We start from the raw sequence: 14,759 nt of genomic DNA, 5'->3' as shown, positions 1-14,759 counted from the left end.
GTCTTCCCAAATTAAAACTCTATCTCCTTCGCCATTGCACATTTTCTTTCAAAAAATTTCTCCCACCCAGCCCAAGATGCTCCCCCCCCCCCTCCCTTTTTCATCTTCCATCATAAAACAACATTTTGGAAAACAAATTCCCTTCAAAATTCTAACCCAAAAACCATCTTTATTATTCAAAATCCTCCACCAAACACCAAGAGATCCTTGAATCCCATCTCTTTCCTTCTTGTTAATCCAACCCAACTCATGCAATGAATTTTCTTATCCTCTTCACCCTACCCCACCAGAATTTCGCAATGGCTGAATTAATCTCTTCACAACTGCCTTAATTCACACTTCTTTCCCTCCCATTGACACTAAATGTTGCTTCCAAAAGAAAAATTAGTTTATTGGAAATTTATATATTAAAAATAAATAATATAAAAATATTTTATTATATTTGTAAAAAAATATAACTGTTTTTAATAAAATAAGTTTTAAAATATATATTTTGGAATTAAAGAAAATTGATTTTTTGAAGTATAAGCTTTTATCGTACAATGATTCATTCTGCCACTGGAAACATCACTTCCCGTCCAACTTGCATGTGATTAGCATACCACCAACGTTCATCCTGAGTGAGGATCGAGCTCTCCATGAGATTTATAGTTGCATTATCTATAGCTTTCTTGTTCGTAGACAAAGCCAGTTCGGAATTGTCTTTCATTCTAAGGCATAACTTGTATCTATGCACTTCATATTCACCTGGAGTTCGCTCCCAGAAATATATAGTCATCCCTACTCACTCACATCAATCCCACAGGCCACAAGCCTTGAGTATTTTCCTTTTTAGATGATGCGGTCGTTGAGAGCACCAAAAATATCTTATTCCCTGTAAAATAATGAAAAAGAACATTAAAGGGGAAGTAGGGTCGAATCCTCAGGGATCGGATTATATGAATGCTTATTTCTCTATATCCTGGACAGAATCGTGCCCAAGAAAACTTGAGTGACAGAAAAAAATAAAAAAATAACAGAATTAAAGATTTGATTTAGAAAAAAAAAACAGAATCTAAAGTTGACTGAAATTGTGATTACGAAAATAATAAAAATAATAAAGAGAGTTGAAGGAAAAGAAATTCTTATTGGTAGATTCCAGCCTCTAGTTGTCTCATTCTGCCTTGGGTTCGATCCTCGGCTTTTAAATGACCCTTCTCAACTCAAGTAAGCCAGTTATAGTGGAAGAGGACGCCTACGACCACCAGCTCCAAATATTAGGCTTACGATTTTTAGGGAACCTGACTCTAGCCAGTAATCCATGCTAGATCAACGCTTCTCAATGGCGAATCCCACGCCATTTCGTCTCTTTGGCTCGCCAACCTCTGACGCAGTAAGTTAACAAACCGACTATGTAATCCTTCCAAAACATATAAAGCGGCCGCCTTTGCATATGCTGAAAAGCTTACTTCTTAAGGGCCATGGATGGAAGCGTCAACCCGTAGTGCGGAGAAACGATGAATACTTGGTGAGAAAGCTAAGTACGGATTCTAGGCCTCAAGAACCCTTTTTGGGTAATATTGACAACTTTCGACTAGATAGGTTTACAGAAAAAGATTAACACCAAATAGAGTCACTTTATCCCTTATTTATAGTGCTAGGGAGATAGTCTAATTTAACTTAAATTAGTCCTTGTGTCTTATAAAATAAAATCTCTTCTTTTTGCGCTTTTAGTCCTTGTGTCTTCCATGCTCACACTTTTGGCACAATCTTTTTCTTGTGTCGCATATCAGCCCATTGTGTCTCTAAATTCGCACTTTTGTCCCTTAATTTTGCTTTTGCCTTCGAATCAGTCCCTAATCGATAAAAAGACATAAATAGCTCAAATTAGTAAGATCAAGCCCAGAATAAACACATGATTAATACATAAAAATACGTTATTCTAGAGCATTATCATTAAATTTTTTAAAAACTTTGATACAAATGAAATCATTCCTATAAATTCCTCACACTTGAATTTTTCATTTTAAAAAAAGAATTTATGTATAAAAATCATATCCGATATTTAATTCGCATTGATTAATCTTCAAATATCTATATATTAATATTATGTATATTCATATCTAGTATTAATTTTAAATTCGAAATTCTTATAAATTGTATATATTTTGTTGATTGAATTTCTAATGCACAACCATAATTTGCATATACAATTAAAGAAACCTTACAATTACTTTAATATGTAAATAATGGATGATCCTTCTGCACCCTCCTCAGTAACTATTGCTACCTCTGAACCTCTTATCCTATACTCAAAAAAAGAAAAAGAAAAAAAAGGGGTACAGTACATAATTTCCAAACAAAAATCACACTCAAACCACTTGCTACAGGTGAAGACTCTTACATACAAGCTTTGAACTGGTTGGATTACATGTTGATGCTTCATATTCAATTGGTTTGGAGTATTCTTCCTTTCTTCTCTTCCTCCAAAACTACAAAAAATGAAAACAAGTTGCAAATTAATTTAATCGCAATTGCAAACATAATGAATAGCTATGATTCAAGGGAAATTACCAGTTTGAGAAATGGTTGTAGATTGGGGTGGGTGGTCTTCTCTTCCCAACAAAGAGTTAACAGCCACTTTCATTTTGCCCATTACACCAGCATCAGCAGCAGGGTGCATTGCATCAGATATTACCTGAGAAAGTGCCTTCTCATCTCCCCCTGGCTCTAATTTGTGCATTATATACTCTTTCACTGACACCCCTTTATCCCATTTGTTCTCTCCGGGATTTAATGCCCCATCATCACTTCTCGATGCATGTTTCTCTGTTACATGATCGGCTTCAGAAACAGCTTTCACACTGCTTGTCAAAACATGTTTCTCTGAGATTACTGGAACCGCCCTCGGATTCTGTCTGGCATGCTCTTTGTATGCCTCAGGTGCTAGCTCCGATTCATACACTGCAAATCAACACTGATGGGATTAACAATTGCAACCTCTCACTCCCTCTACTCTTTCAACATATTCTTCTACTCTATTGATTCAATAAAGCATCAGAAGAATTTTGTTGAATTGGATTATGTTACATTTTTTAATATAAAATAAATTACTCAGTGACCAATTTAAGGCCATATGGAAGCCATGCAAGCAAAATAAATAAATAAAAATTCCACTTTTAATCTGCTTTTGCGAAATTCAGAATTGGAAAACTTAGAACCTAATATTAAATATATTTATTTATTTATTTATTTGGCGATGAGAATAATTTTTTTTTAAACTGTTGATGTAATTAAATTTAGTGAAATTCTTTTAACAGTGTTATCCAATTCAATTATTAAAGACTAAATTGTTGTAATTAAAGAAATAAAATATGAGGAAAAAAATACACATTTTGACATGTAAATAAACTTGGGGCACCAAGATATTCAGGATGTTCATCTTGGTAGTTACCATCGTCCTCTTCAAATCTAACAGCACAGGAAGTGGAGTTGGTATCTCCATGGTTATCCTTCTTTTTTCGGAAATTATTTCGCCATCTTCCAGCCTTCTCCTTGACTTTTGAAAGAACTGTTGACTTTCTGGAATGGTGCTGCACCTCTTGACTCCTCCCACAAGAAGGTGGTGACCATGTCTGACCATCCTTCACTATATAACAAATCAACCTTTTTCACACCAATAACTATCATCCAATCAAAACTTTACTATACCAAAAACAATTTCAGTATTGTTTTTCTCTTTTGATAGTTCTAGAGAATTCACGTAATGAGCAGACAAAACCATGTTAAACTAAAAAATATGCGCATGCTCTGACTTGATCCGTGACTTATGGCATATTAGGTTATTGATGTTATGTGCATGAGCTTAAAAATAAAAGAATACTTGGATGAAGTTGATCAAGAGTAGGAATGAGAGTAGCACCTGAAGATTTATGAGCATTACGATGCATGAGATGATTGTGGGAGTGGGTGAGCACCGATCAGGATCTTCAATATTGCTTGGGTTCATCAAGATCTATATTTCAGATCGAAATTAATTTTGCATTTTAGAATTCAACCAAATAAAAGAGACGATTCCAATATTAGTCTCCCAATGTTTTTCATCCACATCCGACATTTGCCAAATAATTTCATGAACTGAGATGCATTCCTCTGCCAATGGCCACAACTTTTACACATGCCAATAAATTAAACCAAAATAAAAATAGCAAGAATGAAGTTTGTGCGTCCTCCTTAGCCGCTTTAGTGCACATTTGTGTATGTCTTTGGACAAACAAGGGTTGTTTGATTAGACAGACTAACAACTTTGCAATGTGGGAAGACAATTAAAAGATATTTCATGTTGGATTTATAATTTGTAGAAAGAGAGATTTTTTGAAGAAGGTAATTCCAAGTATATGTTTGTAAATGATCCCTAATAAGAAGGGCTGAAGTCAAAGCATGGCTCATAAAAGCCCAATTTCGCAAATAAAAATCAGAATTACAGGGTTCCCTTATCCCCTCCCCAAAAGCCATCATTAAGGCAACCAACCTGTGAAGAACAAAATATGCAGTCATTGGCTGCCCCTTCCCACCTACTCCCCTCCTCTACCCGCCGGCATTTGCCCCCTTCCCCACGCTCCACCACCATCAAATGCCACCTCCCTTCCCCAAACCCTAAACCCCAAAACTCCATTCCCTTCCTCCCCTCCCTCTCCAAGCCCCTCGTTCTTGCCTCCGCTTCTGCCGCCACTCTCCTCATCTCCTTCACCCCCATTTCCATCCTCCTCCCTGGAGGCAACGGCGGGGGTTTCTCCGGTGGTGGAGGAAATGGAGGTGGTGGTGGTGGTTCCAACGGCGGTGATGGCAACTTCTGGGAGAAGCTCTTTTCACCTTCGCCAGCAATTGCAGACGACAGCAACCAAGATCAAGAATGGGATTCTCACGGATTACCAGCCAACATAGTAGTTCAACTGAACAAGCTGAGTGGGTTCAAAAAGTACAAGCTTTCGGATATTTTATTCTTCGACCGACGGCGATGGACCACCGTAGGAACCGAAGACTCATTCTTTGAAATGGTTTCGTTGAGACCAGGAGGGATCTACACCAAAACCCAGTTGCAGAAAGAGCTTGAAACTTTAGCTACATGTGGAATGTTTGAGAAAGTTGATATGGAAGGCAAAACTAACCCAGATGGAACTTTGGGATTAACCATTTCCTTCACAGAAAGTACTTGGCAATCAGCTGATAGGTTTAGGTGTATAAATGTGGGCCTAATGGCGCAATCCAAACCTATTGAAATGGATCCTGATATGACAGATAAGGAGAAATTGGAGTACTACAAGAACCAAGAGAAGGATTATAAGAGGAGGATTGAAAGAGCTAGGCCTTGTTTGTTGCCAATGCAAGTGCATAGGGAAGTGCTTCAGATGTTGAGGGAGCAAGGGAAAGTGAGTGCTAGGTTGTTGCAAAAGATAAGGGATAGGGTTCAGAAATGGTACCATGATGAAGGGTATGCTTGTGCTCAGGTTGTCAATTTTGGTAACTTGAATACTAAGGAAGTGGTCTGTGAGGTAGTGGAAGGGGATATTACACAGCTTGTGATTCAGTTCCAGGATAAACTTGGGAATGTTGTTGAAGGGAATACTCAGCTTCCTGTTGTCAGGAGAGAGTTGCCTAGACAGGTAGACTATTGAAGGCTGTTTCTTCCTTTTTCTTTGACGTTCTATTTTTTTCTGCGTAGTATGCTTACTGGTACTTTTTTGAGGATTCTGATATATATATATATATTACTCTTTTACCTTTAATGCTAGTTAGGGGAGGATTTGATCTTTGGTTCAATTGTAAAATTCTTGAAGCATATATTTGATTGTTTTCTACATTCTGAAATGGCTGTGAACTTCTTTTTGATAAGGGGAGGGAGAGGGGTAGGGTTAGGAGGTGTCCAGTGATCAAATCCAGTACCTGATATTTAACCAGGACTTCATTTCTGCTATCACACCAGGGGCTTTGTTCACTCAATTAAGTTAACTTGATAGACAAAGAACCACATTGTGGATTTTGATATTTGATGTTATGGTTTCTTAAATGCTAGTTAGCTTAGGATTTGATCTTTGGTTCAATTGTGAAATTCTTGAAGCATATTTTCTATTGTTTTCTATATTCAGAAATAGCTGTAACAATGAGACAAGGTTACTTGATAGTAAGCTGAGCATGAAAAATCAGATCTAGTGTAGAAGAGGGAACTTTTGTCTGAAGTTCAAGCAAAGAACTGACTTTGCTGCTTTTGTATAAACTCTCATGAGATAGGGGTTCGCTGATAAAAATATTTTATGTCTTAAATTCAACAAGAAACAATTATTGTTTGTTGAATTTTTTATTTGGTTTCCTTCTCCAATGACCTACTGGTTGTTAGTTTATACCTTTAACTGTAAAGTTTCTAATTATGCCTATCTAGTCTGCTTCTCCTCATATTTATATTTTTTGGTTGCTGATTTATGTAACATGTTTCAGTATTGATGATGATTAATAGTTGAATTATGTTTGCTTTTGACTTACAGCTTCGACAAGGCAATGTTTTTAATATTGAAGCTGGGAAACAAGCCCTGAGGAACATAAATTCACTGGCTTTATTTTCAAATATTGAAGTGAATCCACGGCCTGATGAAAAGAACGAGGGAGGCATAGTTGTTGAGATAAAGCTCAAAGAGCTAGATCAAAAATCAGCTGAAGTTAGTACGGAGTGGAGTATTGTACCTGGACGCGGGGGACGTCCCACATTGGTATGTAAATCTAGTTATATGTATTCTACCTTGCAATTTTGCTTGTAGATTATGAGAGTTTGTACAGTAAATGTAAAAATTGTGATTTATATGGTTACATATTGTGCTATGTTTTCTGTTCAGGCTTCATTTCAACCTGGTGGAACTGTCTCTTTTGAGCATCGAAATCTCAAAGGGCTTAACAGATCTATTCTTGGTTCACTGACCACCAGTAACTATTTGAATCCTCAGGTAATTTTTCCTAAATATGCATCCCTCCCTCCCTCCCTCTCTCTCTCTCTCTCTCTCTCTCTCTCTCTCTCTCTCTCTCTCTCTCTCTCTCTCTCTCTCATAGTTCTTGCAATGGCTTTTTCCTCCAGTGATTAGTGTAAAATTTTCATCCTATGGTATTCATGATATTCTTTTATCTAGGATGACCTTGCCTTCAAGCTAGAATATGTACATCCATATTTAGATGGTGTTTATAATCCACGCAACCGAACTTTTCGTGCAAGCTGCTTCAACAGCCGAAAATTGAGCCCAGTTTTCACTGGTGGACCAGGAATTGATGAAGTCCCACCAATATGGGTTGACCGAGCTGGTGTTAAAGCTAACATTACAGAGGTGATCTGCTATATTTAGAAAAGTTCCTCAAATGAGTTTTGGACTTTATGTACCATAGAATCAATTGTGATCAATATGTCTCTAGCAGAATTTTACCCGTCAAAGTAAATTCACTTATGGACTCGTGATGGAAGAGATAACAACACGTGATGAAAGCAGTCATATCTCTGCAAATGGTCAAAGAGTGCTACCAAGTGGAGGCATCAGTGCAGATGGACCTCCAACCACTCTCAGTGGTACTGGCGTTGATCGCATGGCATTTCTACAGGCCAATATCACCCGTGATAATACCAAGTTTATAAATGGTGCTATAGTTGGTGAGAGGAATGTGTTCCAGGTTAGCCCATAAATTTGCATTGCTAATCTTTTGACTGAACCAGGATAGTTTGTGTTCGCTAATACTGTTCAATATCAGAAATGAGGTGAAAGCATTGGTTGTATAATTTGCTTGGAAAATGATTGTAATGGGCCTTAACAAATCAGATTTATTCCTACAGATACCAAAGATATTCTAATTATCCTTCTAACATTTTAGCCTTATGAAATAAACATGATTAGATGTATCAGATTCAGAGTAGTAGCCTCATTATTTTCTTGCTGTTGGATATTGAAATATCTTGTTTCATGTGTTGTTGAAATAGTTTAAATACATAAGTTTAAGCTCACTAATGAGGGCTCCTATTACTGTAAACTATTTCCTGCTTTTAGTTACATGGTGGTTTATTAAAAAATCTATGCTTGAGAATTTGCTTCCGAGCTAATTGCTTGCATTTATTTATCCAATGCAGGTGGACCAAGGACTTGGGATTGGCAGCAAGTTTCCATTCTTTAACCGCCATCAACTAACTCTCACACGATTTCTCCAACTTAGACAAGTGGAAGAAGGTGTTGGTAAGCCTCCGCCACCTGTTCTAGTTCTTCATGGACATTACGGAGGTTGTGTTGGTGACCTTCCAAGTTATGATGCTTTTACCCTTGGAGGCCCATATTCTGTGAGAGGTTATAATATGGGTGAGTTAGGTGCAGCAAGAAACATTCTTGAGGTAAGAATGATAGGAAATACCTGTTTTCTTTCTTATCTTTTGATGTAATAGTTTATGTTGTATTTCTGGTGAAAAGATGATAAAAACTGTAGAGTTAGTTAACAATAAATTGAACCTGTGTTTACATCAGATGAAGTGACTAAAATTGATCTCAAATCCATTTTCTGATGTTATCTGCAGCTCGGAGCCGAGATTAGGATACCAGTGAGAAATACACATGTTTATGCATTTGCAGAGCACGGAAATTGATACGAGTCACAAAAGCCCAAATTCTTGAAGGCGAGGCCCAATAAGAAGATTCCAAGCCCAATCAAGAAATCCACCCATACTTAGTTGAAAATCAGGCCAAATTGTCAAAGTGGCCCAAGTTGTAAAGTTTTATTTTTATTTATTTATTTTATTTAGTTTAAATTTTTATATTCAGTCCAAGAGTCCTAAATAAAAGACCATTGGCTGAATTTCCATATTAAAATAATTAGGAGTTTTTTTTAGTTTTAGTTTTAGTGTTCTAATTAAATTAGGAAAACATTTGAAAGGCCTATTTATATGGCTTGGCCAGCCACCCTACATGACATTACAATTACATTAAAAATTTCAGATTTGATTTGAGTGAAAATTCTCTTTGAGTTCTTCAAGGATTTTCTCTTGAGTTTTCTTTAGAAGTTGTTTTAACAATCTTTTTGATTGTGGGAGCCATCTTCAACCTTCTTCTTGCCATTGATATTCTTTGGAGGGGAGATTAGAGCCGTTTGAAGGGAGTTGTGAGATCTTTCGAGATTTCAAGGCTTCTTAGGACTTATCTTTTAATTTCTTACTGTCAATTCTTTCTTTATTTCTATTTGTGCTGAATCATTATCTAATCTATTTTCTGTTCTTATTGTGTTTTCAGCCTTTTTCTATCTTAAGGAATCAGCCCAAAAATCCCCAATTTCTAGGGTTTTTCCATACTCTTTTTGGGTGAAATTAGATTGTCGAAATTTGGGAAAAACTATCTTGGTGTTCAATTGGGCAGAATCACAATCTCCTTGAGGGTTTCAAGAACCCTAACACTTATTTCTATTCTCAATTTGATTCTTTGCTGATTTGGGGATTTTATTTCAGATCTGGAAATTCAAAGTTCTAATCTTTTAATTTTTCTGTTTCGTTTCAGATCTAATTGTTTAGGGTTTTCGTAGGAGTTTCTCGTGACTTGGCAACTCGATCTTGGTCCGCGCGCAACCCCGTATCATTTGGTATCAGAGCTTGGGCGTTTTGGGTGTTCTTGGTTGATTTCTAAACTGATCTCTATTTTTTAAATTATAAACAGCAGTTTTACCCAGAAAAATTTTCGAAAAAAATTCATTTGAGTGGGTAAACGTTTTCTGATTGATCTAAAATTTTACATACATATTTTTGGCACTGTTATTGAATATACAAAAATATTTCCCGCAAAAAAATAAGTCAAAAAAGTCAAAAAATTGAAAAAAGACGAAATCCAATAAAAAATTAAAAAAATATTCAGCGGGTTGAATTTGGTGCCCAAATTTTCCAGATCAAAAATTCAATATTTGAAGACATTCCAGATTTAATTTTGTGATTTTTTGAGATTGGGAACACCTCGAACGAAGTTGTCAAGTTACTCCGCAGTTTTTCGGGTTTTCTGTTTTCAGCAATTTTTATTGATTCTTAGCTGTAGGTTTTCATTTGTTTCCCTTTATTCTTCCTTTACGTTATCTAACACCTTCTTGTTTCTTGTGTTAGTAGGATTTAAACGTGTGCATAACTTCTTCCTCGGTGCAACACGAATCAATTGGTGTCTCGTCAGTTTTTGGCATCCTAGTGCAAATTAGGATTCTTTGGTAGTTTGGTTCACACTCTCTAATTGGTTGATATAAACTCTGATAAAGAACTCACAAGATTGAACTCGACCTCATTGAGAATTTGATTTTTTCTTTTTGAGTGATTAACGGTGAGGTTTGATAACTTTTATTTTTGAGTGTTGAGTGTTTTGCAGGTTTAAAAAAAATGTCTACAGGTGATAATACTAGTGACATATTTAAAAAATTCCAACAACAGTTGGACGAACAGGCTGCTGCACTTCGAGCGTTGACTGCTACTATCAATGAGGTGCGGTTGAATCAAGAGCCTCAATATCGAGATCAAATTAAAGACGATGTGGATAACCAGCCTCCTGCTCATAGGCGCGCTCCTCGGCGTGTCCCTAGAACTGATTATGATCTTCATGATCGTGGACAACCCTCTTTGGCAAAACCAAAGAGCGAGCAGCAACGAGAACATCTCTTTCATACTCGCTGCCATGTACAAGGTAAGCTTTGCAGAGTTATTATTGATGGTGAAAGTTGCTCGAACGTAGCCAGCACGACGATGGTGGAAAAGCTTTGCTTAACCACTACCAAGCATCCACGACCTTATCAACTACAAGGGCTTAGCAACGAAAGCCAATTTAAGGTCACTCAACAAGTGCGCATCGCCTTTTCTATCGGTAAATATCAAGACGAAGTCGTGTGCGACGTAGTACCTATTCAAGCCTGCCATTTATTGCTAGGAGAACCATGGCAACTGGATCGAAAAGTCACTCACGATGGTCGTACCAATAGGTATTCTTTCAAGCATCAAGGAAAGAAACTTACCTTAGTGCCGCTCACTCCGGAACAAGTCCATGAGGACCAAATCAAACTGAGAAATTCTGTTAAAACAAGTGAGGAAAAAGAAAAAAAGAATGAAAAAGAGCAAAAAGAGATTGAGAGTGAAAAGGAATGTGAAACAGAAAAGAAATTTGAAAAAGAAGTTGAAGAAAGAAGAGAAAATGAGTTAGAAAAAGAAACAAAAGAAAAAGACGAGGAAAGGCTAGTGAGGAATGTTTCCACTAACCAAGATATGAATTTTTCTTGTGTTGCTACTTTTCAGGTTCCTGAAAGATCGAAAGATAACTTTCAACTTCAATACCTCTCAAATGAAAGACGCTTTCATACGATCAACTTAGGCAAAGATGAAATCACACTACATGATCCCGAAGGTAAGCGAGGTAAGGAAATTTTAGAAACCGAGTCCAGTGCAGATTTGAAAATTATTGATAAAACTTTTGGTGACTTAGTTCTTAAAAGATCCCCTCATTTTGATCCGATTAATTGTTACTCTTCGATTGTGGTTGATAAAGTCATTACGAAAAGAAGCGTGATTTGTTATTCTCTTGATTTACCTTGTGTAAAATCCTCGAATTTGTCCAAATCTGTTTTGGAGAATAAGGTAACGAAATTTTCCAAATTTGTTTTCAATTTATATTCGTGCCTTAAACAGTTTATGTGGTTGTACATGAAGTTTGAGTTCCATTTGACAAAGGTTAACTCAACAACGGAGATTCGACTACACTATGCCCCCGATGAGCGAAGGTTTGTTTTAAATGAAAAAGGTAAAATCGACCCTTATTCTTCTGCTTATCGAGGTAAGATGCTTGAAACCTTTGAAACACTTTTGTACTCCTCGGATAGTGATAAAGATCGTGTTGATGAACACTTAGATCGAAACGTGCTTGACTGTCCTATTTTATTTATTCTATCTGTTTTGATGGTTGATAAAAAGATTCTTGTTTTTGATAATGCATGTGTGAGTGAATTTATAGACCGTCGATTAATGCATGGTATGATTATGCAACTCTGTGAACCATGTGAATCTTTTCAAATACCTACTTGTGACGATTATGTTTACCATTTGATTTATTACTCGCAATTTATTCATGGTTTGTGGGAACAATGTGAGACGACTGAATGCCTTAAAACATGTCCATCTTTGTTTCAAATATTTGACGAGGCAGTGGTGAGTAAATTAGATTGTTTGCATGGTAATCTGAATCTGTCCATTCACTTGCGTTATACCTGTTCTATTATGCATATAATTGGACTACAAGCTTGTTTGTGTTGCTATTTACTATTTCATGGCTATTCTTTTCAGTGGACTCAATTGCCATTACTCCCGTTCGATAGAGGAAAGTCGAGTTCATTTGATTTTTCAGATTCGAGGACGAATCTTTTTGAGGAAGGGGGGAATGATACGAGTCACAAAAGCCCAAATTCTTGAAGGCGAGGCCCAATAAGAAGATTCCAAGCCCAATCAAGAAATCCACCCATACTTAGTTGAAAATCAGGCCAAATTGTCAAAGTGACCCAAGTTGTAAAGTTTTATTTTTATTTATTTATTTTATTTAGTTTAAATTTTTATATTCAGTCCAAGAGTCCCAAATAAAAGACCCTTGGCTGAATTTCCATATTAAAATAATTAGGAGTTTTTTTAGTTTTAGTTTTAGTGTTCTAATTAAATTAGGAAAACATTTGAAAGGCCTATTTATATGGCTTGGCCAGCCACCCTACATGACATTACAATTACATTAAAAATTTCAGATTTGATTTGAGTGAAAATTCTCTTTGAGTTCTTCAAGGATTTTCTCTTGAGTTTTCTTTAGAAGTTGTTTTAACAATCTTTTTGATTGTGGGAGCCATCTTCAACCTTCTTCTTGCCATTGATATTCTTTGGAGGGGAGATTAGAGCCGTTTGAAGGGAGTTGTGAGATCTTTCGAGATTTTAAGGCTTCTTAGGACTTATCTTTTAATTTCTTACTGTCAATTCTTTCTTTATTTCTATTTGTGCTGAATCATTATCTAATCTATTTTCTGTTCTTATTGTGTTTTCAGCCTTTTTCTATCTTAAGGAATCAGCCCAAAAATCCCCAATTTCTAGGGTTTTTCCATACTCTTTTTGGGTGAAATTAGATTGTCGAAATTTGGGAAAAACTATCTTGGTGTTCAATTGGGCAGAATCACAATCTCCTTGAGGGTTTCAAGAACCCTAACACTTATTTCTATTCTCAATTTGATTCTTTGCTGATTTGGGGATTTTATTTCAGATCTGGAAATTCAAAGTTCTAATCTTTTAATTTTTCTGTTTCGTTTCAGATCTAATTGTTTAGGGTTTTCGTAGGAGTTTCTCGTGACTTGGCAACTCGATCTTGGTCCGCGCGCAACCCCGTATCAGAAATGATCTAGGAAGTTCGAAAGATGTGAAGGGGAACCCAACAGAGGTGTACAGGCGAATGGGTCACGGTTCATCATATGGGGTTGGTGTGAAGCTAGGTCTAGTGAGAGCTGAGTATGCTGTTGACCATAACACTGGAACGGGTGCAGTCTTCTTCCGGTTTGGTGAAAGATACTAAAATGTGATTTAGGGTCCAATTCTGCATAATCCAGGGTAGGCATTTTGGTTTCTAGTTTACTATAGGAGCTTGTTTAATCTGGCAGATATTGTTGAGATGCAAGGAGCTAGGCACACCATTGTATCGGCTTTGTTAGTCCAATAAATACTTTGTTTTTTTGTAATCATGTGCTTTACATATACATTCTTATTCCTTTGAGTATTTTTTTATTTATTATGTTTTTGGGTATGGTGGGTGGGGAGCTAAGAAGTGGTGATGGATTGGGTAAAGATTCTCAAAACCCAGAATGAGAAGGAATAAGAATGAGAGAAGAAAGTTCTTTGGGACAATCTCAGGAATTTTGTTCCCTCTTGGATGCCAACACAGCCTTCTTACCCTAATTTTAAAACCTTAATTCTTTGTTTGGTTCCCATAAACGCAATTCTAAAACCATTATGGATACGGTATTAATGGGCATATCATTTTTATTCTTGTATTTGTACATATCAAGCATATTGTTTTAATTTTATCGACATTTTAAAAAAAAAATTATATCTATAATTTATAGGGTAAATATTTGGTACATTGTCCAGAGTCTAGGGTTGAAAAGTATATAGAAAAATAGTAAAGAAAGAAAAAAGACATGACAATTTTTTTAAATTATTTGTGAAATAAGAAAAAGTATACACTATCATATATATATATATAATATTTTCAGCTCGTAAGTGACTTCTAAGACTATATAAATTATTAATTAATTTAGATGGAAATTGTGTGAATGAATAGGTAACTGTTAATTAATTGTCTTCCCTCTATCAGGTACCATACATGAATTCAGTCACTGAAGAGTGGTGAAATTTTTCCTTTTTCCAATTTGATTATTTTGTTACTCATCCAATAATATCTTATTCTTTAACTACAGAAATGCTATAAGTGATGCATTGCTTTTGTTTTGTTAATCCATCCATGCTATTCACACACAAATTCAAATTCAAGTACATTTATTTGAAAGTAGATTTAGTGTTATAACACATCAGTTGATGCCAAATGCAAAGGTTTCAACTCCAAAATATTTTTTTTTATTGATATAGAAACAAATAAATATTTTTAATTTGTACACAATTTTATCTAATTAAATTATTCATAGCCATATAAATACTATTTTTAGAGCTACCAATCATATATATATAT

At 35.9% G+C, this 14,759-nt stretch overlaps 2 protein-coding genes across 2 annotated transcripts; one reads left to right on the top strand and one right to left on the bottom strand.

Moving 5' to 3' along the window:
• Positions 1-2,249: 2,249 nt before the first annotated feature.
• LOC107961018 (uncharacterized) lies at positions 2,250-3,763 on the bottom strand. The gene is made up of 4 exons (XM_041074091.1): positions 3,691-3,763; positions 3,392-3,628; positions 2,554-2,943; positions 2,250-2,471 (listed from the first exon to the last, which is right to left on the bottom strand). The coding sequence occupies exons 1-4, from the start codon at positions 3,761-3,763 to the stop codon at positions 2,428-2,430; spliced, it is 744 nt and encodes a 247-aa protein (XP_040930025.1). The 3' UTR covers positions 2,250-2,427.
• Positions 3,764-4,431: 668 nt separating this feature from the next.
• LOC107960012 (protein TOC75-3, chloroplastic) lies at positions 4,432-13,752 on the top strand. The gene is made up of 8 exons (XM_041117686.1): positions 4,432-5,642; positions 6,519-6,740; positions 6,864-6,971; positions 7,152-7,343; positions 7,432-7,680; positions 8,132-8,386; positions 8,567-8,630; positions 13,414-13,752. The coding sequence occupies exons 1-8, from the start codon at positions 4,527-4,529 to the stop codon at positions 13,587-13,589; spliced, it is 2,382 nt and encodes a 793-aa protein (XP_040973620.1). The 5' UTR covers positions 4,432-4,526; the 3' UTR covers positions 13,590-13,752.
• Positions 13,753-14,759: the final 1,007 nt, after the last annotated feature.

This window comes from Gossypium hirsutum, chromosome A07 (assembly GCF_007990345.1).
Source record: "Gossypium hirsutum isolate 1008001.06 chromosome A07, Gossypium_hirsutum_v2.1, whole genome shotgun sequence".
In the NCBI taxonomy this organism is placed as follows: domain Eukaryota; kingdom Viridiplantae; phylum Streptophyta; class Magnoliopsida; order Malvales; family Malvaceae; genus Gossypium; species Gossypium hirsutum.
Note: the sequence above shows the minus strand (reverse complement) of the source record. Positions and strands in the feature narration are given on the sequence as shown.